At 38.7% G+C, this 24,092-nt stretch overlaps 5 protein-coding genes and 2 non-coding genes across 7 annotated transcripts; 1 reads left to right on the top strand and 6 right to left on the bottom strand.

The window, feature by feature from the left end:
• Positions 1-48: 48 nt before the first annotated feature.
• Positions 49-2,222, bottom strand: LOC130437133 (60S ribosomal protein L13a). The gene is made up of 7 exons (XM_056768308.1): positions 2,141-2,222; positions 1,480-1,552; positions 1,270-1,335; positions 1,066-1,167; positions 787-872; positions 549-608; positions 49-299 (listed from the first exon to the last, which is right to left on the bottom strand). The coding sequence occupies exons 1-7, from the start codon at positions 2,159-2,161 to the stop codon at positions 90-92; spliced, it is 618 nt and encodes a 205-aa protein (XP_056624286.1). The 5' UTR covers positions 2,162-2,222; the 3' UTR covers positions 49-89.
• LOC130437446 (small nucleolar RNA Z195/SNORD33/SNORD32 family) lies at positions 385-464 on the bottom strand. Its single transcript, XR_008909188.1, has one exon. It is a non-coding gene; the product is annotated as a small nucleolar RNA Z195/SNORD33/SNORD32 family (small nucleolar RNA).
• On the bottom strand, positions 1,639-1,724 carry LOC130437445 (small nucleolar RNA Z195/SNORD33/SNORD32 family). The gene has a single exon (XR_008909187.1). It is a non-coding gene; the product is annotated as a small nucleolar RNA Z195/SNORD33/SNORD32 family (small nucleolar RNA).
• Positions 2,223-2,840: 618 nt separating the features above from the next.
• atp5if1b (ATP synthase inhibitory factor subunit 1b) lies at positions 2,841-4,553 on the bottom strand. Its single transcript, XM_056768495.1, has 3 exons — positions 4,412-4,553; positions 3,340-3,452; positions 2,841-3,192 (listed from the first exon to the last, which is right to left on the bottom strand). Exons 1-3 carry the CDS (start codon positions 4,478-4,480, stop codon positions 3,051-3,053), a joined length of 324 nt encoding a protein of 107 aa, XP_056624473.1. The 5' UTR covers positions 4,481-4,553; the 3' UTR covers positions 2,841-3,050.
• A 393-nt stretch (positions 4,554-4,946) lies between these two features.
• On the bottom strand, positions 4,947-10,491 carry zmpste24 (zinc metallopeptidase, STE24 homolog). Its single transcript, XM_056768493.1, has 10 exons — positions 10,137-10,491; positions 9,863-10,009; positions 9,492-9,578; positions 9,122-9,238; positions 8,864-9,016; positions 8,332-8,473; positions 8,031-8,209; positions 7,625-7,729; positions 6,494-6,637; positions 4,947-6,332 (listed from the first exon to the last, which is right to left on the bottom strand). The coding sequence occupies exons 1-10, from the start codon at positions 10,242-10,244 to the stop codon at positions 6,108-6,110; spliced, it is 1,407 nt and encodes a 468-aa protein (XP_056624471.1). The 5' UTR covers positions 10,245-10,491; the 3' UTR covers positions 4,947-6,107.
• Positions 10,492-10,996: 505 nt separating this feature from the next.
• Positions 10,997-12,040, top strand: LOC130436812 (dynein light chain Tctex-type 1-like). The gene is made up of 5 exons (XM_056767775.1): positions 10,997-11,167; positions 11,319-11,360; positions 11,460-11,583; positions 11,710-11,787; positions 11,908-12,040. The coding sequence occupies exons 1-5, from the start codon at positions 11,141-11,143 to the stop codon at positions 11,976-11,978; spliced, it is 342 nt and encodes a 113-aa protein (XP_056623753.1). The 5' UTR covers positions 10,997-11,140; the 3' UTR covers positions 11,979-12,040.
• An 81-nt stretch (positions 12,041-12,121) lies between these two features.
• On the bottom strand, positions 12,122-23,670 carry rlf (RLF zinc finger). Its single transcript, XM_056767774.1, has 8 exons — positions 23,194-23,670; positions 19,991-20,145; positions 19,729-19,810; positions 19,464-19,599; positions 18,337-18,539; positions 17,667-17,803; positions 17,359-17,500; positions 12,122-17,225 (listed from the first exon to the last, which is right to left on the bottom strand). Exons 1-8 carry the CDS (start codon positions 23,404-23,406, stop codon positions 12,306-12,308), a joined length of 5,988 nt encoding a protein of 1,995 aa, XP_056623752.1. The 5' UTR covers positions 23,407-23,670; the 3' UTR covers positions 12,122-12,305.
• Between the last annotated feature and the right edge of the window lie 422 nt (positions 23,671-24,092).

Below are 24,092 nucleotides of genomic sequence, written 5' to 3'. Positions count from 1 at the left end.
TCAACTAGGAAAAACACATTTCCACAATAAACGACTAAACAAAGACAATAGTTTCTATAAACATTTATTTTGACCAGCTCAGGGACAGCTCAAACAAGGACACCATACTGTTTAAGCACATCAGTATATTTAGCAATCTTGCTTTCAACGTTCTTTTCAGCCTGCTTGGTCAGTTTGATCTCAATCTTCTTCTTGACGTAATGCAGCTTGGCCTTTTCCTTCCTCTTCTCTTCCAGTGTGGCGGTGATAGCCTGGTACTTCCAACCAACCTCATGTGCCAGACGGCCAAGCAGGGCAAACTGTAGTAAAAAACAATACATTTTAAAATGATATCCCTATAAACCAGAGATTAAAAACTTGCATTTTATAGACATGGAACTGCTTTTTGTCTCAGTTGGTAGTGCATGTAAAGTGAACTCATGGTCATAAACTCATACTTGTTGTGAAAAATCATCACTGACAAAAAAACATTTAATTAAAATCCCAATATGAGCAATAACACGCCACCACAGTTCAGTGGCTATTATAAATGGGGATCAAGATCTCACCTTGCGTGTGGGCTTCAGACGCACAATCTTAAGAGCTGCTGGGACAACCATACGCTTCCTCTGCAAAACACATTCAATTTAGAAAACACAAACCAAGGACAATGTTCAACACCAAGAACAGAGATGTCTCAGATAATATTGATAATATCAGCTTTTATTCAAACAAGGTAAGTAAGGGATATTTAGATGGCATCATTGACATCATTTAACTGTGAAATAAAAATGACTGATAATATACCTTGTCATAAGGAGGGGGGATTCCATCAAACACCTTCAGCCTATCCAGAGCAGCCTGCCCTCGCTTAGTTTTGTGTGGAACCATACCTTTTCAAGAGAGATCATGTTTTTATGATCAAGCCTTCAATTGCTGTGCAATTTATCAATGATTTTGCCACGTGTTTCAAACTCAGTAGTCAGATCCGAAGTATCATCAAAAATAATCAGGATTGGCAAAAAATGTCTTCATCATTGTTTGAAGTGTGCTGCAAACAGCCAAGAAAAAGGGGTGGTACCTCACCTCTTACGGTCCTCCAGAAGATTCTGCTGGGGGCTCTGAAGTGATAGGGCCCACGGGAAGGGTTGGTGTTCATCCTCTTGCGGAGGAAAGCCAAGTACTTCACTGCACAAACAAATGATCATATTGGCACCAAACTTCAGCATTGACATTCACAGACAAAGGGTATGTAAAGATAACATACTTAAATGTGTTCAACAAACTTACGTTTGTTGCGGTAGAAGTTGCCGGAGATGTTAATACCCTCACATCTCACCACCACAATTTTGTGGCCTATAAAAATGAAATAAAGTGTCACAGAAATGCATTCAGTTTGTTGGTTAACGCATACAAGATAAGGAGCCTTCAGAAAATTATTTAAGAAATGAACATATATTGCGCAAAAATACAATAACTTAACGTTAACCGTGAACTTACCGAGCAGAATCTGCTTGGCCACAATAGCGGCAAGACGACCAAGCAGATGACCTCGGCCATCAAGGATCAGAACCTTAAGAGAGTGAGAAAAAACGAGTTTCCACAATTAGTTTAACGTGGGTCACCTGGCACACATGTGCTTTATTAGGAGTTCTACTTTTTGCCTCAGATGGAGGTGCACGTAAAGTATTCTCATGGTCGTGAAACTCGAATACTGAAGTGGATGAAAGCTCATCACCGACAAAAAGCTCATCTGACGTTAGTCATGCGTAAAATGGAAGTTATATTGTATTTCAAATACGATGCTGGTTACAATGCTTAAATTACACAAGTTACTAAACTCAAATATTTCTGAACCAGACACCAAACCAAATTATCTTTCATAACATAATTTCATATAAAAACCTATTCAATTATGCTTGGCAGAGTTTCTCGTCAAAACGAGTGTAACGCTCGATGTTGGGCCTGTGACGACAGGGAAAGCATGCGTGATTAGAAGAACGTTTAGCTCTTAAAATGTTAACATTGCCGAATAAAATAGGACTATGCGTAGCCCAAACAAACAACTGATGATGTTACTAATGTTTTAAACCCAAACCCTACGTTCCCTTACTTATAAAAAGCGAAATATTTCAACTTGAATCCTGCTACTTAGACGCACCTTATTGAACCGGTCCGCCATGATGTGGGAAAAGAAAGACACGCGGGGCCGCCCGCAGTAAAAGACAGGGGTATGGGCGGAGCCTTTCGCATCATCGGAAATGATGTCAGTAAACGCTGTCGTTCACGTTCTTCAAAAGACGCGAATATTTATTCACTGCCATCAGCCGGTCGGCAAATAAGCTGCAGGGTGTCTAAAGTTACATTATAAAAGCAATAATGCTTTTGCTCGTGTCTTTATTATCAATGCATTTTGATGCACTTTTAAGGAAATGTTTCACAACCTTGTTCATTAAAGTGGCACATTTTGCATTATTCTAAAACACCACACCTGATTTATCAGCTCGTTAACAGTTTGCCTATTCCTAAAATGGATATGTAAGATAAATTAGACATCTAAAATTTGTATTTTTGTTTGGCTGGACTTCCACAAAAGTGTTGAGGAAAAATGTTATAAATCAAGGGTGGCAATAAATGATTTAAAACATCAAAACAAACAATTAAACAACTAAATATAAATGATTCAAAATAATATTCTTTTGTCATCCATCCATCCATTTTCTACCGCTTATCCGAACTACCTCGGGTCACGGGGAGCCTGTGCCTATCTCAGGAGTCATCGGGCATCAAGGCAGGATACACCCTGGATGGAGTTATTCTTTTGTCATTGCTCACCAAATTATTATATAAAAAAGACACACTTTCATGTTTGAAACAATGTTTCTTGTTCATGTTTATTGTCAGGAGCAAAAGTAGAAGTGAATTAATACAGACATTACGTCAGTTTGCCAATCATTTTATATATTATATCATATAAAAAAAAGATACAATTTATCAGTGAGAACAGAGATCACAAACACAGAGTTTTTTTATGATTTCACTGCTTCTATATTTAGATTTGTCAAACAGTCTCAGTCATCATGTTTAAGTTTTTTGATTTTGCCCTGATGACGGCCGATCTCGTGTTGTAGTCTTTCGATTTCCTTCTTGTGGTGTTCAATCTCATCCTGGTGATGCTTTCTGAGGGCAGCCAACTGCTCTTGCTCTTTTCTCCTGTGGAAGTGAAAGAGGAAAAGGCAGCTGCTTTCAACAAATGTACATACAGTAACTAAAACATAGGCTGATTTTACTCATGCATGTAGTAGAAATCTACAAGTAGGAGAAATGCTGTTTAAACAGAGATTATGCCAAGTCGCTCACTTGAAGTACATCTCCTCCTCAGCCGCCTGCTTTTTACCAAACGCTCCTCCAGCCTCTCTCACCGAACCTCCACCGCCTCCTCCTTTCCCAGCACCTTTGCCCAGTTCTCCAAGCTTTATCGAAGGAAGACACGGCCATAGATTGCACAAGACAGATGTGTTTATAACACCTCAGTTAGTAAATGGTATTGTGTGACAAACAACATACACATGATATACATTTCATATAGACTAATAGAGATAATGCTTTAGATATGTATTCCAAGATTACTAAACATAACATAGTATACATTCTAAAAGTGTGTTCAAATGGTTCTGAGTAGGCTACAGCTGGTTAAATGATAATGTAGATAAGATACTTTGTAATCATGTTAATACACCATTACCATGCATAACACATGTCCCGAAATTTCATCATAACGATCAGATTCTCCTAACAGGCATGCGCACATCAATGCTACGTCCTTTTATTTCATTACGTCGGTTTATTTTTATACTGCTAGTGTATTTTCGTTGTTAAATCATTCTACATATTCATTTTATACTGGTAGTACAATATGATAGGATATTGCGCTGTAAATTAATCCTACATTTTCTTTTATGCTGGTAGGACTATCTGACAGGGTATTTAGCATTGTACAATCTGTTTATTTTGTTGATGTGGTTAAAATTATATGAAGTTTTGCCCTGCGGTAGGAAAATCTGTCAGGGTAGGACAATGCGACAGAACACACATAACGTTAATTGTTGGTCCTGTGTTTTATGCACAAAGTGTGGAAAGACATATCTAACGTTTGAGGGCAAGTTAAACAACAGGGTCATGATACAAGGGCACCCTGAAAGCTCTACTACTGCTTACTGCGCAAAACAAGTCATGAACTCGCCTCGACTAAATACGTAAAAACATATACAAACGTATTTACTCAGATAGCAAACACAGGTGACGAAATTACGTTACATGGCAACAGACTGATAGAAGTTATACACTTGAGCGTGACTAAAATGAAGTGGAAATAATGTTAGGCATAGCCGTAGGAGAAAATCTCTGTCAAATGTTTTAACACAACGTCTACCTGATCAGACGACATCCTGATCTGTGTTGCCAAATACTTCCTTATATTCGGATATAAAAACCTCGCCATTCTGAATTCAGATTGTCAAACATGAACTGCGCATCCGCAACGCTCCGATATAAAGACGGAAACCAGGAAGGTACCATTCCTACAGTAGAACAGGTAAAACCCTGAATTCATTTAATCTCGTAAATAAATTATACAGATTTACAGTGTATATGTCATGTAATGGTATACTGACCACTCTGTTACTTATAATATGTGAACTAAAAACAAGACGGGCTGGTATATTTTTCCACTCATGGTACAGTCGACAATTGTGGTCTAAACTCCCTTCTGTTTGAATCACGTTGCCAGCAAGAGGCAAGTTATATCAAGGTCTTTTACATTACAGAACCGTATGGCAATTACATTTTCGTTTTTTTCCTAAAGAACAACAGATAAAATCTGTGCACATCAATTTAATATTCATAACTGAATATATAAAATAAATGATCCCCACTAAGATGACCATTAAAACACGCTTAACAAAAGCTGTTGCCATAGGTTTTATTCATTGTGATGCAAAGTACAACCTCGGGGCAATCATTTCAGATATCACATAATAACTTAACTGTGGCACAAGTGTTCAATAGCTGGGCACATCTTCAAGTCATTAGTTCCCAGCTTCAGGATAGTAAAATATCAGTTATAGTACAACCCAAAGACCAAGACTTTGGAAATGGTTTGCATGCCAAATATAACATTTTGTTTGTGTATTCCAAATGTGAAGACTAATACCAAAAGTCCTAAACGCAGTTTCATGCCTTCAGCAAAACTTTTATTATCTATTCAGGGTTAAGACCTAAAGAATAATGAAAAAGCTCTCAAAAACACACTCATTGCAACACTCCAGCACACCTTGCACACTCAGGCACAGAGGAAAAAATTACCCAAATAAAAAAAACATATTTCATTAAATACGGTGTCGTTTTTGCCCAATTATGTCGCTCATATGTTTCATATTTACACAAATGTTCAAACTCATTTTGGTAACAAAATTAAAAAAAAGAAACATTTGTATATTTCAGAATGTATTGTAAAAACAACAAAAACCGTATAGGCATTTTATTTGTCGTACAGCTTAATAAAAGAAGTCAAATAAGAAATTCTCTTTTTAGTGAAGTCCTTATAGTCTGAATGTCAAAACAGTGGTCTCTTTGGTTTATAACATTTGTCATCTGCACCACGAGTTCTACTGCAAATAATCTTGCTGAGGGTCTCATTGAGATGTTTTAACCTCATTTCTCTCTCATGGTTTAAAGTGGATTAAACATTGGATGATGCTAAATTAAAGTAGAAACATATGGTTCTACAACAAACAGGAGGGGAGGATCCACAGTTAAAATGCAAATTGGAATTAAAAAAATCAAGAACAAAGGAACCTGATCAAGAGCAAAACACAAAGATCATAAAGCCTCAGATAAATCATGTAAATAATATGACCAGCTTTCTAAAGCCATCAGCAAACTACTTAGATATTCGTTAACACTGATGACAAACAAATAATAAAACCAAACACCTACGAAGTGAAAGGAAAATAGAGAGAGGAGCAAAAAGAGAGAAACAGGCATCGGTTTCAGAGTGCCAACAGTGGCCGGCGGAGACCCTTTCTCGGGGGAGCGAGTGGTGAACGTGGCCCCCCCTTGCAAAGCCGTCAGTCCTGCTTGGGTCCAGTGAGGGCTCTAAGACGCTCAAGCAGTGGAGGATGAGAGTAATGCCACGTAGAGAAGAGCCAATCTGCTACTGGGAAGCCTAGGTTATCCTTATTGAGCTTGATAAGTGCCGAATAAAGCTCAGATGATCTGCCCATGTTGCGTGCAAATGCATCTGCCTGAAACTCAAACCTCCGGCTTAACACTGTCAGACAGAACGACAGTAACTGGGGAAAAGAAAAGGTGAACTGCATCAGAAATGCATAATAACGAGACAACCGTCTTCTAATACAAATGTACTGTAATTATAACACGGGAAAAGTTTCATGTTCGAAAAACAGGAGATAATGTATGTTTTAGAAAGAGAAGTAAAAAGAAGAGATATTACCTCATTGTAAGGCGAGAAGATAAACTGAAAGATGATCATCAGTCCGATGAGGGTGGGTTGAATGTCATGGAAACCAAATGCCATGAAAAGTTCTTTTCGACCAATCAGGACAGCAAAAAGGAAGAAGCAGAGGAACGAGTTCATCTGTAAAGAAATAGAGAAATTTTGTTACTTCGCATATAAAGTACGCGCAGGTTGGGAATGCGCATTCCATCTCTTGCAGTATCTAGGGGTGGACAGATCGATCCAAAAGTATCAAAACTTCCGATGCTGAGGTTGTATCGAAAAGGATTGATTCCTTACATAAAAACATTGCAGTGGGCCTTTGGGGGTAAAAAGCCAAAGATTGAAAGTACTTTATTATTTAAGCACTTTATTTATTCTGTTTTTCAAACAATTGTGTGCACTTTGTCTATGAATTCACATTTAAAAGTGTAATGAAAGGGAAAACAAGTTAATTTGTTCTATTATTGTGTTTAAACATAACACTGAACAAAAAATAGCCAGTTTTAAATCTTTGTTCTGCAGTAATAATGTTGTGTTCTTTTTTTTATTTAAAGCTAGAGAAGTAGTACTGGGATAGGGAGATATTTTTGTTATATATTGGTTTTCTGTTCTGTTAATCTGTTATTGTTACTATTTTCCAATAATATTCTATTAAAGGAGTAAATAACAAATAAATATATTTATTTGATTTAAATTATGTCCACATCTACATTATTAATTAGCCTACAGGCACATTAAGAGCACAAATCACAAAATATTTTAGGGGTCATGAAAATGTATTCCGATTTACCATATTATTGATGCATTCATCTGATAAATCGTGACATGGCCCTGAATTAACTTGGTATCAGATGGATACCCAATTTTACAGTATCGCCCACCACTAGCAGTAACCACCAGGTGGCAACCGCGTCCTGGTAGCATAAATTCAATGTAGTTGAAGAAAACCTGACTCCTGTACGCCCAGAGAGATATTGCAACGTGTCGTAATGCGCATGCGTCAAACGTAGGAGTCAAAAGCAGTATACTTTGAAAGGCTGTGCGTTTGGCTGTAGAGGAGCATAAATAACTAGTTAATTGATCATTAACTTGCATATTCAATAATCATATTAGACAGTAACTTACCTGACTGATAACAATATTCTTGACTGTGTGGCCCAGTTTCCAATGACCCAGTTCATGTCCAAGTACTGCCAGAACCTCATGGTTACTACAGCCCTGTTTCTTATTCTGAATAAAAACAAAAATGCAAGAAAAAAACAAGATGCCATAAATGACAGCATAGGCACATGCTTAATCCACATTGTGGTGCATTTAAAAGTAAAATAAAGACAACTTTGTTGAGGTAATATTTTAAAACTTCTCATTTCACTATTTATTCAAGTCATCAGAAACAACTGTGTGCATAGTCCTATTCTGGCATTAACTGCTTTGTCAGAACCTAGAAAGTTGTCATCTTGTAATGATGGTAAATCCCACTTGTTGTGAACATAAAGAAAACCTTGTTGTGAACATGGCACTGATCTCTGACCTTTGGTTTGGACTTGCTCTCATTTCCTGCCACCTCGTTCTCCTCTCCTGTTGCTGGCTCTGTCCCCCCTGCGTTGTTTAAAGGGGAATAATCTTCCAAAAGCGTGTCAAACAGCACAATGCGCTTGTTTTTGAAAAATCCATAGAAGTAGGCATTACTGTGGGAAGATCGCTTGGAGCCTAGAAAATAAAACATAACAAGACTAACATTAGATCATTTTTAATACAAACGTGAAAACAAAAGCTTTAGCTCAAGCCCTACTGATAAATCTCTCAAATCAGGGATACTACTGCCACTGTACCTTCCACCACATAGACCTTGGTGAGGGGAAAGTTAATGGACTTTGACATGCTCTCAATATCACTCTTCAACTCTCCATCTGGCAGTGGCGTGAACTTATCAAACAGGGGGGCAATGTAGTCTGCGTAGATAGTCACCAGGATCTGAGAGACAAAAAATGGGGACATAAGATTTCATTATTATTTTAGCTACAATTATTTGCTTAAAATCTATATTTCTGTCAAAGATAATGATTTTAGTTAAGAATCTACTTTGGTCCAAACCTGTATGAAATTATAAATGACAATGAATAGGGAGCCCGGATTCCTTTTATATTCCACAGAAGTAAGAAACTCAAACACGTTTGGAACAACATAATGTTGAGTAAATGACTTTAAGATGTACTGTCCCTTTAAGTTTGTGATACATAAAATCCGAGTGATCACGTGAGATCGACCCTGGAAACCAGTACTTGATAAACTTTACTAAGAGACTTTCGTGTCGATATTTTCCCTTACAGACAACATATTTAACAAAAAATGAGGAGAACCGACCAGAGAGACACCAAGAGTGAACAGCCAGGCGTAGATGAAGAAATAATCGCCACCGATCTTGATGATATAGAGGAGTAACGATGTCACTGGCAGCAAAATACACTGAGTCACAGCAAACTTCTTGACAGCATCTTTCAGGAAGAAACCCAGTGTCTATAAGAGATAGAACCACATAAAGAAAGAGCAGGAGAGTCATTATGATACATTTCATCAAGTTTCTGTACAGAGAATAGATAATGATATAGAGGTATACAGTACCTGCTGGTTAAATCCATGCTTTTCCTCAATAACAAATGTGTTATAGAGGCTCCAGGGAAGTCCAGTGAAAGCACTGAAGAGAGTTGCTAACATAAGAAATACCAAAGACTGGGAGATCTAAAAGAAAGGAGACCATGTTCTATATCCATATCTTCGGTTATTTCAATGTGAAGAATAGCATACCAACATTGTTCTGCATTTCTGCAATAAATTATTATACCGTATGCGAATTCGAATGCAACAGTGCACTTTCAATAGGCTTAAATTTCCATTTAAAAAAGACCCAGAAACAATTACATCTCTCTTATTGGATCAATTGTTCAATTGGACTGAAAATACCAGACAGTGGTCACACACATACTCCACTCACCTCATACTCTGGACCAAAACCAAAATGAGCTACAAGATTTCCTGACATTTTCCAAAGGAATGGGATTCCTCCCAGGAGCAATATCAGCTGTGGACCAAAAGAACAAATGATTAAACGTATGCTTAAAGATGCCATTAAAACAGGAAACACTGTTTTTTTTAAATCTGCAGTGAAAAAAAAACAAGATCCAAATAGTTGCTTTTCCTCCAGAGGACACATAGGAAACTTGCAGATGTGAGGTCTAAATATAACACAATGCAGTAAGCATGAGTTCTGCGCGAGACAAATTTATATTAAGTTCATACAATACTGTTGGTAGTAGAAAAGCATATTTATGTTAAAACATTTATTTGTAATGTCGTTAAACTCACCGTGCCCTCTGTCTCAGAGTACAGTCCAGACCAGAAGCCAAAGTTGCTTTTGTCCAGCTGATAGAGACGAGACTTTTCAAAGGTCTCTGAATCCATAATCTTACCCAACTCAGTGGGAACATGCATTGTCGTCCTGTAGACTTTCCTCTATAATTAAAACGGAGATTTGGTAAGTGCTATACAAAGTTAAGACAAAATAAAATATATTTATTTTCTTAATAAATCGTTTCCAAGAACACATGCACACCAAAGAAGCAAACAAGCATCAGATCACCTGTCTATGAGCGAGGTAGGCCTCCCAAATATACACCGTCCATGAGAAGACCAGGACAGCGTAAAAGATTTTATCCTCAATTGGTAATGCAAGAATTTTCTGCAACATTATTAAGGTTTGGTTGGTATTTGTTGATAACTAGTCCGGAAAAATCCAATGGTCTGAAAGGATGATCTGATCGCAAACTTAGTAACCCGAAACTAATACGATACTTGAATCTTTACGACATGTAGGTGATGTGTTCATGTACAAAAGAAATGTATATATTGAAATATTATTTGCAGAGATGCACTACAAGAGGCCATTCATGCTCTATAATTTCCCTTCTCGTTACATGTAAGATGAATGTTACCGGAAACGTGTCCGACCTGACACAAGAGCAGAGCGACAAAGGTTCCTAGATACAGCTCTAACTTACTTTGTCTTTGATCAGTTATACATTGAAACATGTTGAGTACAATGTATTCTTCGATATACTCGGTATATTTTCCGTACAGAAACGCAGTACAATTTGCAGAATAATCTGATGATTCACAAATAATAGTTGGCTACTGCAATAAATATATCACCAGTCAGCCTGATAGATTCAGTCGTCTGACAATGTACGTAATTTTATTCAAATACAAATATTACAAATAACCATACACATAATTATCAGTTCTGTCCCTTACAAAATAAACCTTGGTTACTTCCAGCCGAAATACTATCTAAAATTATGCTAGTGCAGAATAATACAATTTCTTTTAATGTAAACATATTGGTGAAGGTATTTCATTTTATTAAAACATTAACAATGGTAAATGTTTTTTTAAAACAAAAAACATTGACAATTTATAAACAAATTGATCTGTTCATGTTATCCGTTGCGATATGAATTTGCAAATGTAAAACAGACAAAACAAGGTAAAGATAAATCTCCAGGTAGCTGCTGTGATTCGTATCCAGGTAGCGTTTCCGTCGGTCTCCATAGAAACAACAAAATCAACTTTGCTTAAAGTCGCGTAATGGACGAGTTTCAATCTGCTGAGGAGGTATACAACACACTAAAATTGAATAACTATGTTTAATGGTACTATAATGTCTATGATTAAATAACTGTGTGAATTATTCAAACATTCAATTAAATATTTTCTACATTCTATGCACACATCAATTGTGACCCTTTGCATTACTTGTATACAGACTACATTTGTTGTGGACGAGATAACAACAATAATCAAAGAGGTAAGAAATTACAACATTTGCAGACAGTAGCATCTTTAACAATGAACGGTTTAAATATATTTTACGCTGTGATAAATGCAAACTTTTTTTTTTAATAAGACTGTCGAAAGCATCATAGGAAACAGCCCTTTCCAACACAATCGCACCAACAGCTGGACATCAAGCATAATAGAGTCCAGTCTAAACCAGCTATCTAAATTGGGAAAGCCCTTTAAGTACATAGGTATGGTATCAGCACACTCAAACTAAACTAATACAGTAAAACTGGTATTTCTACATATTATGTGTAATACAACACACCTCAATTGCAAATGTGTTGCCACAAAATCCATTCGTTTTTTCCAACCAGTGACATGTATAATAATGCAGAGAAATGGGGCAGGTTTGCACACCGCCAACTCATGTTTCTGGGACAACGCTATAGATGGTAAGACTCAAAAGGACCGAAAGAAACCCAGAATAATATGTACCATTTTTCCTGACAACAGAGAACCTGAAGAAGAAGTATGATCATGAAAACGCCTGACACTTTGTTTGTTTTCTACAGGGAGCTGCACAGTACGCTGGGAGAACAACACTGTGTACTGCATTGTTAGTGTTTTTGGTCTTGCCATTTAAGGATGAATATATTCGTTGACCCTGTTTAATTAGTGATTAATAAATTTATTTGCACAGCTAAATGCGTTTTTCTTTCTAGATGCTCATACATGCAGACTGTCAAGTACAAAACCACAAAATATAAAGAAATGACAGAAAATACATTTTCAAAAGCTCTTTTTTATTTGACCATTTATTTACACTTATAAACATTTACAACTTTATCAAGGTGCCTAACCCTGTGAGCAAAGGAAAAAAATTGTATCATCAATATAAAAAATACTATGAAAGTCTCTCAAATAAAAAAGGTGGGCTAGAGTTTTAACTGCTTTAGCGCCAAGCAGCAGCTTATACTTTCGTTTCGGATGGTAGGAGATCAAGAATAGAAGCAGAGGACTTGGGTCTTTCCAGAACCACCACAGGCTTCAAAAACTGAAGCTGTTTAATAGCTTGGTCACCACAGCCCCTTAAAGCCCTCTCCAATATGAGGCGGAGATTCTGAATGGATGTACAATCTCCTTTAGAGATCAAATGTCTAAGTGGTGATGACCGAAACTTGCGGTTCCGCGAGATTGCAGCTCCACTTCGATTGTTCTCCTTGACAGAGCAGCTCCGCCGGAAACAATCTCGTCGACGTGGTGGATCAGGTTTGAGGCACGGAGTAGTAACAACTGCAGTCCACTGCCTGTCAAATTTGATCTCCTCTTCCTTCTCCTTAATAAACTTTAAGAACGACGACTCAAAGCCCATCGGTTTGTAAGTCCCGATGTCAAAAGATTGTGGAGCTAAACTGTGAGTTAAGGGATCCTTTGAGATTGGCGAATGAGGGGCCATGGGTGGTGGTTCGGAAAGTTCATTCTTCCATCTGAGGGGCTGCCGAGTTGGGTTGGGAACTGAAATTGAAACAGCGGAGGGAATATTAACAGTTTTATTACAATTGTCTTTGACAGAGGGTTCTACTGAATTGTCATCAACAGCTATTCTGATAGTAGAGGGTGGAGACAGGTCAAGCGGTGGAGGGCGTATAAGAGGAGGAGCTGTTAACTCTGACTTTTCTTTGTGGCTTTCACCCTCCTCCAAAATGAGCTCTTCAGGATGCCCACTTGATTCTCGATAGAGCAAGTCATCCGCAGCAATTAGCAAACCGCTGTCAGGACATGGCTCTCCTGAAATCCCGATCGCATCCTGACCCATCGATTCGGTTTTGATCGAATGGAGGCTCATCGGCAGTGACGGGCCACCTGGAGTTGCCGGCTCGGATTGATACTCCATTTTGAGAACACCGCTTGGAATCCTTGTTAAATCGGGAATGGCAGACACTGCCGATTTCGTCTGTATAATCTCCTCTAGCTGCTCAGTAGTGTAACACAACTTGTCGGCATTGTCCATCAACTGTTTGCGTGAAAATTTGTGACACCTGATGTAATGTCGATGCAGACTACTCATCCTCGTCACCACTGAGTCACAGTTCTGAACCATGCAAGGGAAGGCCGCAGGCTGGCAGCGATCTTGGCACATCTGCAATGCCTCCTCATGTGCTCGATAGACAATTTGATCTAATGTACTTTTTCTTGGGGATTTCAGTTGTACAGGTGCTTCATCCGTCTCCTCTTTCGTTTCTTTACAGGGTTCGAAGTTCTCAGACTTCGTCATTGTTGGATCCTCTTGACCGAACCTCAAAGACTGCCTGGGAGGTGAGTCTTTTGACTGTTGGGAGGGGGGTGAGATGATCAGCTTTGTTTGGCATCCACTAATCGACTCATCTTTTTTAGGGTTACTTTGAAGTCGCACAACGAGGGAATCAGATGGATCACAATGTTGATAAAAAACTTGTTTGTTATAGCTTGGCTTAAAGTCAGAGTCAGGAGATTGGTTCTGGTGAAACTGGCTTGTATGACGCAAGAGGCTGCTTTTGAGATGGTAGGACTGGTTGCAGTTAGCATAGGTACACTTAAACATCGGTATGGGCTCCTCCGATGTAGCGGACAGTTTTTTTGAAGAATACAATTTCTGGCTTAGGTTGTGCTCTTTGCGGTAGTGACGAGCAAGACTAGAGTAGATGCTGAACTGCTTATCACATCCTTTTTGATCGCATGGGAAGCACAATTTTGAAGGGTTATAGTGATGTACAAACTTAAGGTGTCTCGCAAGACCTTTTCTAGCAGAGAATGCAGCTTTGCAGTTATTGTGTACGCAGTGAAAGGATTTGTTGTATTTATTTAGGATGTAGCTCAGATTTCCCTTTGTCACCGGGCGGCTACTTCCCCTATCATCAAATGTTGCTTTACCTTCCGAAATGACCGGCTCCTGCGTTGATGAACTGTCACTTCTCTCCGGCCGTGTCTTCTCAGACTTAACTTTGCCGTTTTTCCTATCTACTTTGCCCTCTCTTTTTTGGCATCTCTGTTGCCAAATGTGATTGTCACTTCTTTGGGCTTTAACCTCACCCGTCTTAAAAGACTTTGAGGACGACTTTTCTTTTTCCGATGAGGACAAAAGGGGTGCTTTTCCACCCAGATTCCCTTTAAACGTGCAGCTCATCTGTGCAACAATAGCTTTTTTAATGTGATGGATATTTATATAGTGAATTTTAAGTTGTTTCTTGTTTCTGTAGTTCTTGGAGCAGAGATGGCACTTGAAAGGCCTAAATGTTTGTGACTTAAACACTTCCATCTCTTTAACAACTTCCTCAGAATAGCCATGAATCTTAATATAGTGGTGTCTTAAAGATTGACTTGCAACACTCTGGTATTGGCATGATTTGGCCTCACAGGTGTAAGGTTTTGTTGTGGCCTGCAGAAGAAACTCGCTCTGCGATTGATCCTGCTGCGACACCTTATCTTTACTGTTTTCAGGGGTTTCAGAAGTTTTGAATGTTTCCGACTTAAACAGGTTCATCTCTTTAACATCCTCCTCAGAGTAATGATGAACCTTAATATAGTGCTGCATTAGAGTGCGAATGGAAACACTTTGGTAGCAGCAGCTTTCAGCTTCACATGTGTAAGGCTTGGTTGCGGGCTGATCATGTTGTTCCTCCTGCTTCTCATTAACAGAATCTTTTTTTTCATCAAGCTTTTCTGTTGTCTCCTTGGTTGGGATTCTCTTTGAATCACTAGCTGGTACGTGAGATCTCAACTCAGTTTTGTTGCTTGGTGGTGCTTTGGCAGGTGACTTTACATTCAAGGTAGGGGCCAATACAAACACTGGCAAATTAGAAGCTGAAACAGATCTGTGTGAATTACGTCCAGCATGTCGTGCACTGGAAGAAGTAATGCTTAGCTGACTAAAACCTTGCATGATCTCAGAAAGTGTTGCACTGAGTTGCACGTTTGAAAGGGCTGTGTCACAATCTACAGATTCAGCCACAGGTGACACAGCCTTTTCTTGATTCGATTCCTCTGAAGATGAACCGCTTAGAATGCCATTATGGTTATTTTTATGCAATTTATTGTCTTGAGACTGAGACTCCTTTGTTTGTACTTTTTTCTTGCATAAGTTATCTTCCTTATTAAATTCGTCTTTATGGGCATTTTTCAAGTGCCTCTGAAGTTCTCTGGTGGTAGTGAAGTTCCTTCCACACCTTTTTAAGCCACAAGTAAATTTTTTGCCATCGAAGCAGACAGCCACACAAGTCAACGTGGCCTTAGATTCACTACATTCCAAGCGTGGCGAAGATAGACTTTTTTGGGCATTGTTTTCTAATTCGGATCCCGTATTATCTCCAACAACTGGCAGCAAAACTTTTCTTTTCACCTTCCTCTGCATCTCAAAGTCTTTGTCAGTGAAAGTAATGCCATGGGTGGCTAAGTGCTTTACAAATTCTTTGCAGGAGTAAAAAAACTGCTTGCACCCTGGACCGGTGCAAGTGTAAGCAGCATCGCGAAAGTGTTGTGCCTCATGGTGGTAGAGCTGCCCGAGGTCACAGTAAGAGAAACTACAGCCTTTCAGCTCGCACCTGTAGGACAAACGAAATCCATGACTTTGTTTATGCACGACAAGTTCAGTTGTGGTATCGAAACGAGCCCCGCATCCAGCCACCACACAAATGTAAGGATGCTCTCCATAATGAACCTGCCGGTGCGTGCGATGGTGGTAGGGAGTCATGAAGGTCTTCCTGCAAAAAGTGCACTTCTCCCGACAGTCTTTCATCTGAAGGTAATGTTTAACATTGGGGTCTTCGCTATCATGCTCATTTTTAAGGTGCACACCCAAGTACTTGAAGAGTTTGAAGTTCTTTGAGCAGGCAGTAGCTGGACACTGGTAAACATCACGGTCCTGTAGCTTGAAGTATGTGCTGATGTAGTCAAATGTGATATAGTCATCTTCTACTTGTTTTTTAGGCACACTGGCTGCTTGTTCTAATATATGTTCCAATACAACAGGATCATGGGTGGACTGATAGTACATGGCCAGGGAAGGATCTAAAGGAATCTGACCAGGCTCTAGGTCATCGAAACCATCTTCCCTGAAATTGTTTTTCAGGCCAACCACCTTCTTCTTCACTTTTTTCTTTTTGAAGTGTCGGACCCTTGAGGGCATCTGAATATGTTTTTTGGAGTGTTGCACAAACTCCGGTCTACTTTTGAACTTTTGTAGACAAACAGGGCATGTCCACACATCGTTCTCCACATGTTTTTTAGCGTGATGACAGATTCGTACTTCAACCATTTCTTTATGGCATATCTTGCAGAGAACTTTATACTGTTGTCCATTCTTTTTGTTTAAGCTTTCCTGTTCTTTTTCCATATCCGCATTTTCCGCTGTATGTTCTTGTTCAGGGCTGCCGAGTTCATTTATTTCACCCTTATCTTCCTCCTCCGTTTCCACTTGTTCATTTAAACTTGTTTCTAGATTACATTGCTCCTCAGGCACTGCTTCATCCTCCACCTCTTCCTCAGGTTCCTGCCCAAGTAATCCTACGCAATGCCGCTTCAATGTTTTCCAGTCCCAAAATTCAGGGTCAAAAGGCCAGTGTGCTTTCAGAGAGAGTAGCAACTCGCATCGCAAGAAGTTTGGAATAATGCCATTCTCCTCATCATACTTTTGATCTGGTTGCGCGTAAAGCTCCTCGAGGATGTTAAAGGCTTCCTGACAGGGACTTAAGAGGAATTCTGTGAGCTGGCAAGCACGTCTCACTTCAAGATCCTCAGGAAGAAGACATGCTACTGTTTTGCAGACCATTGTACTAGCATCTAATTCTTCTTGCCGTGGAAGCCGAAAAGCCTTCACACACAGTTCAACTGAAATTGCTAGGCCAAGTTGCATTGCCTGAAAAATATAAAAGACACAGTGAGAAACAGTTTAGACTACACCAGGGGCAAGCTCATGGTACACACTGTTTACACACCATAAGGCAACGCTGACCTTTAACAACTATAAAAAAAAATAGGTATGTAATTACCTCTGTCTGAATTACACGAATCAGGAAAAGGAGATGGTAGATAGTCTTTGCAATGGCTCCAAACTGAAGGCAGCGTTCAAAAAACGATTCAAGAGAAGTATCAATTCTTCTCTGAAGTTTGCTCCAAAGAAGGGTTAACTCCCTGAGAAACACCACAGAAATAAACAGATTAAGACAGACATCAATGGTGATACGTCAATGCGGGACTAAACTTTTTGTTATCAGACTTGAAACCACCCCATGCAGTAAAATCATAGAGAAAACAATGTCATTTCTAAAAACAGGAAAGCATCTAAAAGGTCTCTCACCAGGCGCAATACAAGCTCTCTTGCTGTAGCTGTTGTGTGAAATAGGTTGTGCACAGAATGAAGGCTGTGTTCTCATCCCCCTCAGTTTCCATGTTGCAAATAAGATCCAGAACATCCTTACCATCTATTCTACAAATCTGAAACACACAAGGAGAGGTATTTTATATATATTTTTCCCAACAACATCAATCACATCATTCAAAAAGTTACTCATCGAATGTGCATTCTGTAAATCTGTTGTTTACATTTCCCTGACTCTTCTTCTATTGGTTTTCTCCATGCTTTCCTGTAGCTCAGTGGTTAGAGCATGGCACTAACAATGCCAAGGTCATGAGTTTGATCCCAGGGATTGCACATACTTAGAAACAAACATGTTGTACAATGCATTGGATAAAATGATCTGCCAATTGCATACATGTAAAATGTAAATGGTCTTTAATACTGAAACATTTTTATTACCAGATTAAATTACCAGATGTTATACTCTTTATGGAAATGCAATAAATTCAAACATATCAAAAAGTTAACAGGAAGCACTTTACAAAGGTTCAATTTAACATCATTTTAGCTTTGCATTAAGTACTGTTAACATTGTAAACTTGAATAACATTACTGATTCACCAGATGTTGTTCTAGTTATACCCTCTTAAATAAAAACAGGATACCGTACCTCTATAATTGCTTCCTCACTAGGCAACATCTGGCACAGTTGGGTGACAAAGGTTTGGCGAAAGGTGGCCTGGTTGGGCAGGAGGCTGCAGTTAGCACAGGCTTTGTTAAGAATAAGGGCCTTCTCCACCTCCCCTACTTTCTCAAGATGTTTTATCCGCATTTCCATGAAACCCTCTCCCTCCAGAACAAGATAGTCATTTACTGTTTCAGAAGAAGACAATGATAAGCAAATTACAAGGGCTGGGAGAAAGATTTACATACAAATATCGATTCAGTCTTCTAGCGATTCAAACTGATTCACAAATAAAAAAATTGCGCAGTCATGGGAACAAAAAAGGGGAAGTCAACCGCGAGAGAGGTGCAGCACCCGATCCGGTTAGAGAGTGCACACCTCACGCAGAGATACAGCGAGCATACATGAGCAGTAGAGAAAGAGAAAACCATTCAGCCCCTTGTACTAAACTTCAATATAACTAAATACATGTCAGGATGGTCTTTCTCTGCATCTACCCTGTGCAGTGAGCAGGAGGGAGAAACAGCCTTTAATTCACCAGGCAGCTGAATTGCCAATGAGTGCAATATAGCGATTCCTAAAACCTGTCAATGTTTATTAGACTTAAGTTTTTAAGCCAGCTCACACACGCTGCACAATACAAATACAGTATATTTCCAAAATCACCTCAGTTATGTGTGTAATGATTTTGTCAGAGTATGTGTCAATTCGTGAAAGTGACTGTCGTTTAACATGTGGCTCTAATGAATCGCTTTATTTACTATTATACACTTGTTTTTATGTCTGAAAATAGAAATGAGGTTTTATTAGGCAATCTCTGTTGTTATAAAATACATTATGTTACAGTTAAAAGACTATAAGCGAAAGTGCCAACACTAGTCTGACTATGAGCGCAAACGCAACGTAATGATGTCTTCTGTATGCTAATTAGTATGTCAACAATCTAGTCGGAATCGAACCGTGACAATAAGAATCGATTCTGAATCGATCGTAAGTGACAAAACGATTCCCACCCCTACTAAATACCAATTGCATTTAAATGTTAAAATCTGTTCAAATGTCTGTCAGTAAAGTATTAATTAATGATACGCGAGCAATATGTTGTTACTCACCCTCATCTGGGTCTGTGGGCTGGCCCGTAAGAAGTGAGACCAGGACAGGGTTATTCCATGCACCACCCTCCCCTGTTATGTTTAGCAAGGCTTGTAGATCTGTACTTCCATACTGCAACATGGCCTCGTGAGCTGCCTGTAAATACAGACAAACAGAACACAGATAATTTTATTCTTAGTCCTTAAGGTTCTGGTCTATTGAAATACACAATGTCTCACATAATGAAGTGTCAACGAATCATGAAACCACATTATTTGATCTTACCTGAACTGAGCCATGGAATTGCAGCCAAGCTTCCAGAGGTATTTCATTATGAGGCACTGACAACAACAATTCAAGGCAACTCCTGCAGGCGATAACAGAATTTGGAAAACTTTTATTATTATTGATTCAGTAGGCAGGATAGGATTCCCTATTGCTATATTAAGTGACGCAATTTGTTTTAAGTGTTTAAGAAAAAACATAAATTATTGTAACAACAAAGTAATAACATTATACATATTAGCTTCCCAAAATGATCACTCACAACGCAAGTCTTTTTAGCACAAGGGTAACACTGGGAGAATCAGCTGTGAGATGAGGCCTAGCCGCAGCAAAACAGTTGATTGACAGACAGTAGACTTCCAATAGAGCCAATCCATCTTCCACTGAATTCCTGCTCCCGGCAAAGTGCATTAGAGCCTACATTAACAAGGAGAATAAGAAAGATAAAAATAGATTAAAGAGTAAATCATTTGTGATTTTGAAGGTCCTACTTTGGTTTATGCAGTGTCCAACAACACGTTTACGTACATACATGGTGTAAAAACACTTTCATTGCCTAATAATAGGCAGTTTTTATGTAAGGCAACTTCTTGACTGACTCTCAAATGATTCGTTCGGCAAATCATCTCTTTAATCCTCTCCTTTCTGTCAGCCTACTCTGATCTGATTGATCAGATGGTCTAGTCTGCTGTGATTGGTCGCGTGCAGTGTTGCAAATGGAATGCAGGCGGCCATTACACAGAATGACGCAAATCTGACCAGGAACTGAAATTAGAATGACAAACGACTCGTTCGTGTGATTTGGAGGCGACTCCTTTCCCCCCCAAGAAAATAACTTTGCTATTCATTCACTTTCGGCTTTACAACTCTGCAGACTGCTTACATTCACATACATCGTCATCCTAACAAAGTATACACTTGCACACAGACTCATATGAATTAGTCTATTTTAACAGTTTCTTGGCAGATACTAAAGAAAAAGGTGTATGACGGCTGGGCTTATCTTTTAAATAATCCTTTTTACTGGGTTGCAATTGTGTTCTTGTCATCTTCTTTTTTGTAAAGCTGCATATTTCTTATGTTACTTAATAGAGTCTCACCAAGTGTTGTGTTGCAGGATCCTGGATTTTGCTACTCAATTCAGCTCTTGTAATGTAAAAAATGAACCGACACTTCATTCTTTTGATCTGATCACAAATAGAGTACAGTTTAAATCTTTCCCCAAATCCTCAGGCTCACCTTTCCCCTGATCTTTTCCTTAGCACACACTTTCTTCCCCAAATTTTCGCCGTTTCTTATGCCTTCCTTCTAATCCATATTTGTATATTTTACTACGGGAATGTTACTAAAGTTACGAGAAGTAATAGACAAAATACTTAATTATATTATTTTGAATTTAGAAAAACCCATAAACATTTTTTAATTTGGGAAAAGACAATCTCAAAGTTTAATGCCAACCACTGGACAAAAAAATCTGGCTCCGACAGTTTCTACTGCAAGCCTACAGGTCCCCTAAAGGGACCTTTGGAGAAGCTCCTGATATCGGAGGAGAAACCCCTGACACAAAACTTCCAGGGAACTCCATCTGCACTGGGGCGCTTTGATTGGACCTTAGGGACTAAAGAAGATGCATCTAGAGCACTGAGCAACCCAAGACGACCTCGTCTTGCCTCATGTACACATTCAAATACATGCAAACAGCCCTCCTTTCACTAGCACAAATCAGAAGAACGTTAAATCTCTACGGATGTGTTATTATAGGGAACAAGAGAGGAAATGTCATGCCATATTTAACCTCTCAGCCTAAGATTAGGAGAAGTCCCTTCTGGGTAACTGAATATAACCGTGTAAACCTGATTCAGCTCTAACAGCTGGAGTACTTCCTTCTGAGACTTTAACAGTCTAGAGTGGAGAGAAAATCCTAATGGTTATTCAGTTTTGTAATAGACTAACCACTAATGATACAATCTAGTTCTAAATACTAAAGCAACGTATATGGCTATTAAACAACTGATTACGAAGGAAAAATGCAAATAGCAGTTTTTGACTCGTCTCAAACTAAAGGTAAATTTTAAAATGTTACAAACTGGGCAATATTGCAAAGTTTGTAGATGCAAAAGTATTTTTAACCACAAAACAAAGATATATCAGTGATTTAGAATAGCACAAAAAATTTATAAGATTGCAAACATGTTTAAACTCTTTATTTGAGTAAAATCTGAGCGCTTAGGTGAAAATCGAGACAAAATTCCTTCGGACCTCACAAGCATCTGCACATGTGTTTCATGCTTCATTGAAAATCATTCAGGAGCAGAAAATCTGTGTGGCCCAGAATTGATCAATTGTTTTTTTTATATATTTTTGTCTTTTTAGTTCCATTTAAGTGTACACTTAAAGCAGGCATAATACCTGCAAACCAATTTATTGATAATATTTATCAAATTAACAAAGAAACGTAAGGCAGGCAGGGTGTGGCAGGTGGCACATGTATCATCCCCAACCCCTGACACTCAAAACCTTCTGGAGAAGTTGCCATAGCAACTTAGATTGAGGGCTCATAAATGTAATAATATTTTCAATTAAAGTTAAATGGAAACATGCAATGGGATAGAAGTATTTGCACTTTACCAAACATAACTGCAACACAATTATTTAAAAGATAACTCTTTAAAATGTTATACAACTAAATATCAATTGTTTCAAATAATGAAAAAAAACAACCACAATGCATATATGCACCCACATTACATAATGGTTGAATCGCAACCACATTTAGGATAAGCACAAAATATTTTCAAACTATTGATTCTTGAACTAAACACTTCAAGTTGCTACAAAGTTACCAGCATGAATCAAGCCAAACTCACGCGCCCAATAGATATGTTGCGATTAGAGGAGACACTTGGCAGAGTGGCATCAAAGTTATTAAAGGCCAAGTAACGCTACATGCACAAGATAAACATAACCGAGCCCCACCCCATACTAGCAACTGTACCCCCAAAACTACAAACTGCACACAATATACCTGTTAAATGGTATTGCGTAACAAATTATTTACAAAGGCCGTTTGGAGAGGGCCACCACGCTCGATTCTTCACAAAATGAAGAATATTACAGCTAACGTTACCATTCGCCTGAAACTGGGGCCAAGGGGGACTGTGTACAGACTGGTACGTATAACACGCTAACCAACTCAACCAAATACAGCATGCAATTTGAAATTGCAACGTGAATATTGCAAAGTCTATATTTATGGTGGTTACTGGTCGCGCGTGCCACCACGATACGCCAACAATAGTTTTATTTTCGCTTGCATGGCTCTCCTAAGCGGCCCACTCGTTGAGATAACAAGCATGCTGGTTGCAACCACAACTTGCTTCTGATCAGCTAACGCGAGCCGCCACAGTCTGAATCGATGCATATAAACACATTTTACGCGCATGCAACGATTTTAACGGCACGTACCTGACAGAAGTTATCGCAATACTCGGTGGACGACTGCTCAGAAATGTCTTTCTGCCGAAGCTCGGCCTCGAGTTGCTGAAGGGTGGCTTGGAGACCCTCCATGGCGAAAAATGTGTCCTCGTCGAGCAGGGTTGGTTGGCCGCTCCAGTCGAGCTCCGCTTCTGCGTTCTCATCCGCCATGTTAACTGGCAGCCACGGCGCGTACGCACACATACAGTCATGTGACGCTGGTGAAGGGCCTCTTGATCCTGAGCTTGCTCAGGAGGGACTCCCCCTACACGAGACACGCAACTGACCTGTTTTGTTTCTTTACCTGCATTGTAAATGCACAATGCATTGTAAATTACAAATGCATTTTGATATTCCAACAATTTAAATTTCAACAATTTAAAATGAACAAAACATTGCATCTATTACAGCCTTTTCAGATATGACGATTATGTATAAATTGTTACCATAAGAACATTTGCTGTTTTTAATTTTGTTTTGTCAAATGCATTTTGATATTTCAACCATTTAAATTGAATAAAATAGATCTTTTTATTTTACAGCCTTTTTAGATATTACTATTATGTATAAACTGTTAGCATAAGAACATTTGCTGATTTTGTTTTGTTATGATAGAAGATTGTAGACCTTCATTAACGATACTAACTTCCATCTGGGAACAATAAGGAACCCAGGCAAAAACACAATGAACAATTAAACCTTATACTTGTGTTTCTTTCCGCTTATATCCCTATTTTTGTAAAGCGAGTGATGTTGGATAGATGTGTCTATAACGTTAATTCCTTATTTCTGGTATTTTCTGCTTGTTTATTTTCTGTATCATTGTTACTGTTGTTATTATGTTTTGTATTTATTCTTTCATTGTTGTGTGAATGATATGTGTATCTAAT

This window comes from Triplophysa dalaica, chromosome 15 (genome assembly GCF_015846415.1).
Source record: "Triplophysa dalaica isolate WHDGS20190420 chromosome 15, ASM1584641v1, whole genome shotgun sequence".
NCBI classification, from domain to species: domain Eukaryota; kingdom Metazoa; phylum Chordata; class Actinopteri; order Cypriniformes; family Nemacheilidae; genus Triplophysa; species Triplophysa dalaica.
Note: the sequence above shows the minus strand (reverse complement) of the source record. Positions and strands in the feature narration are given on the sequence as shown.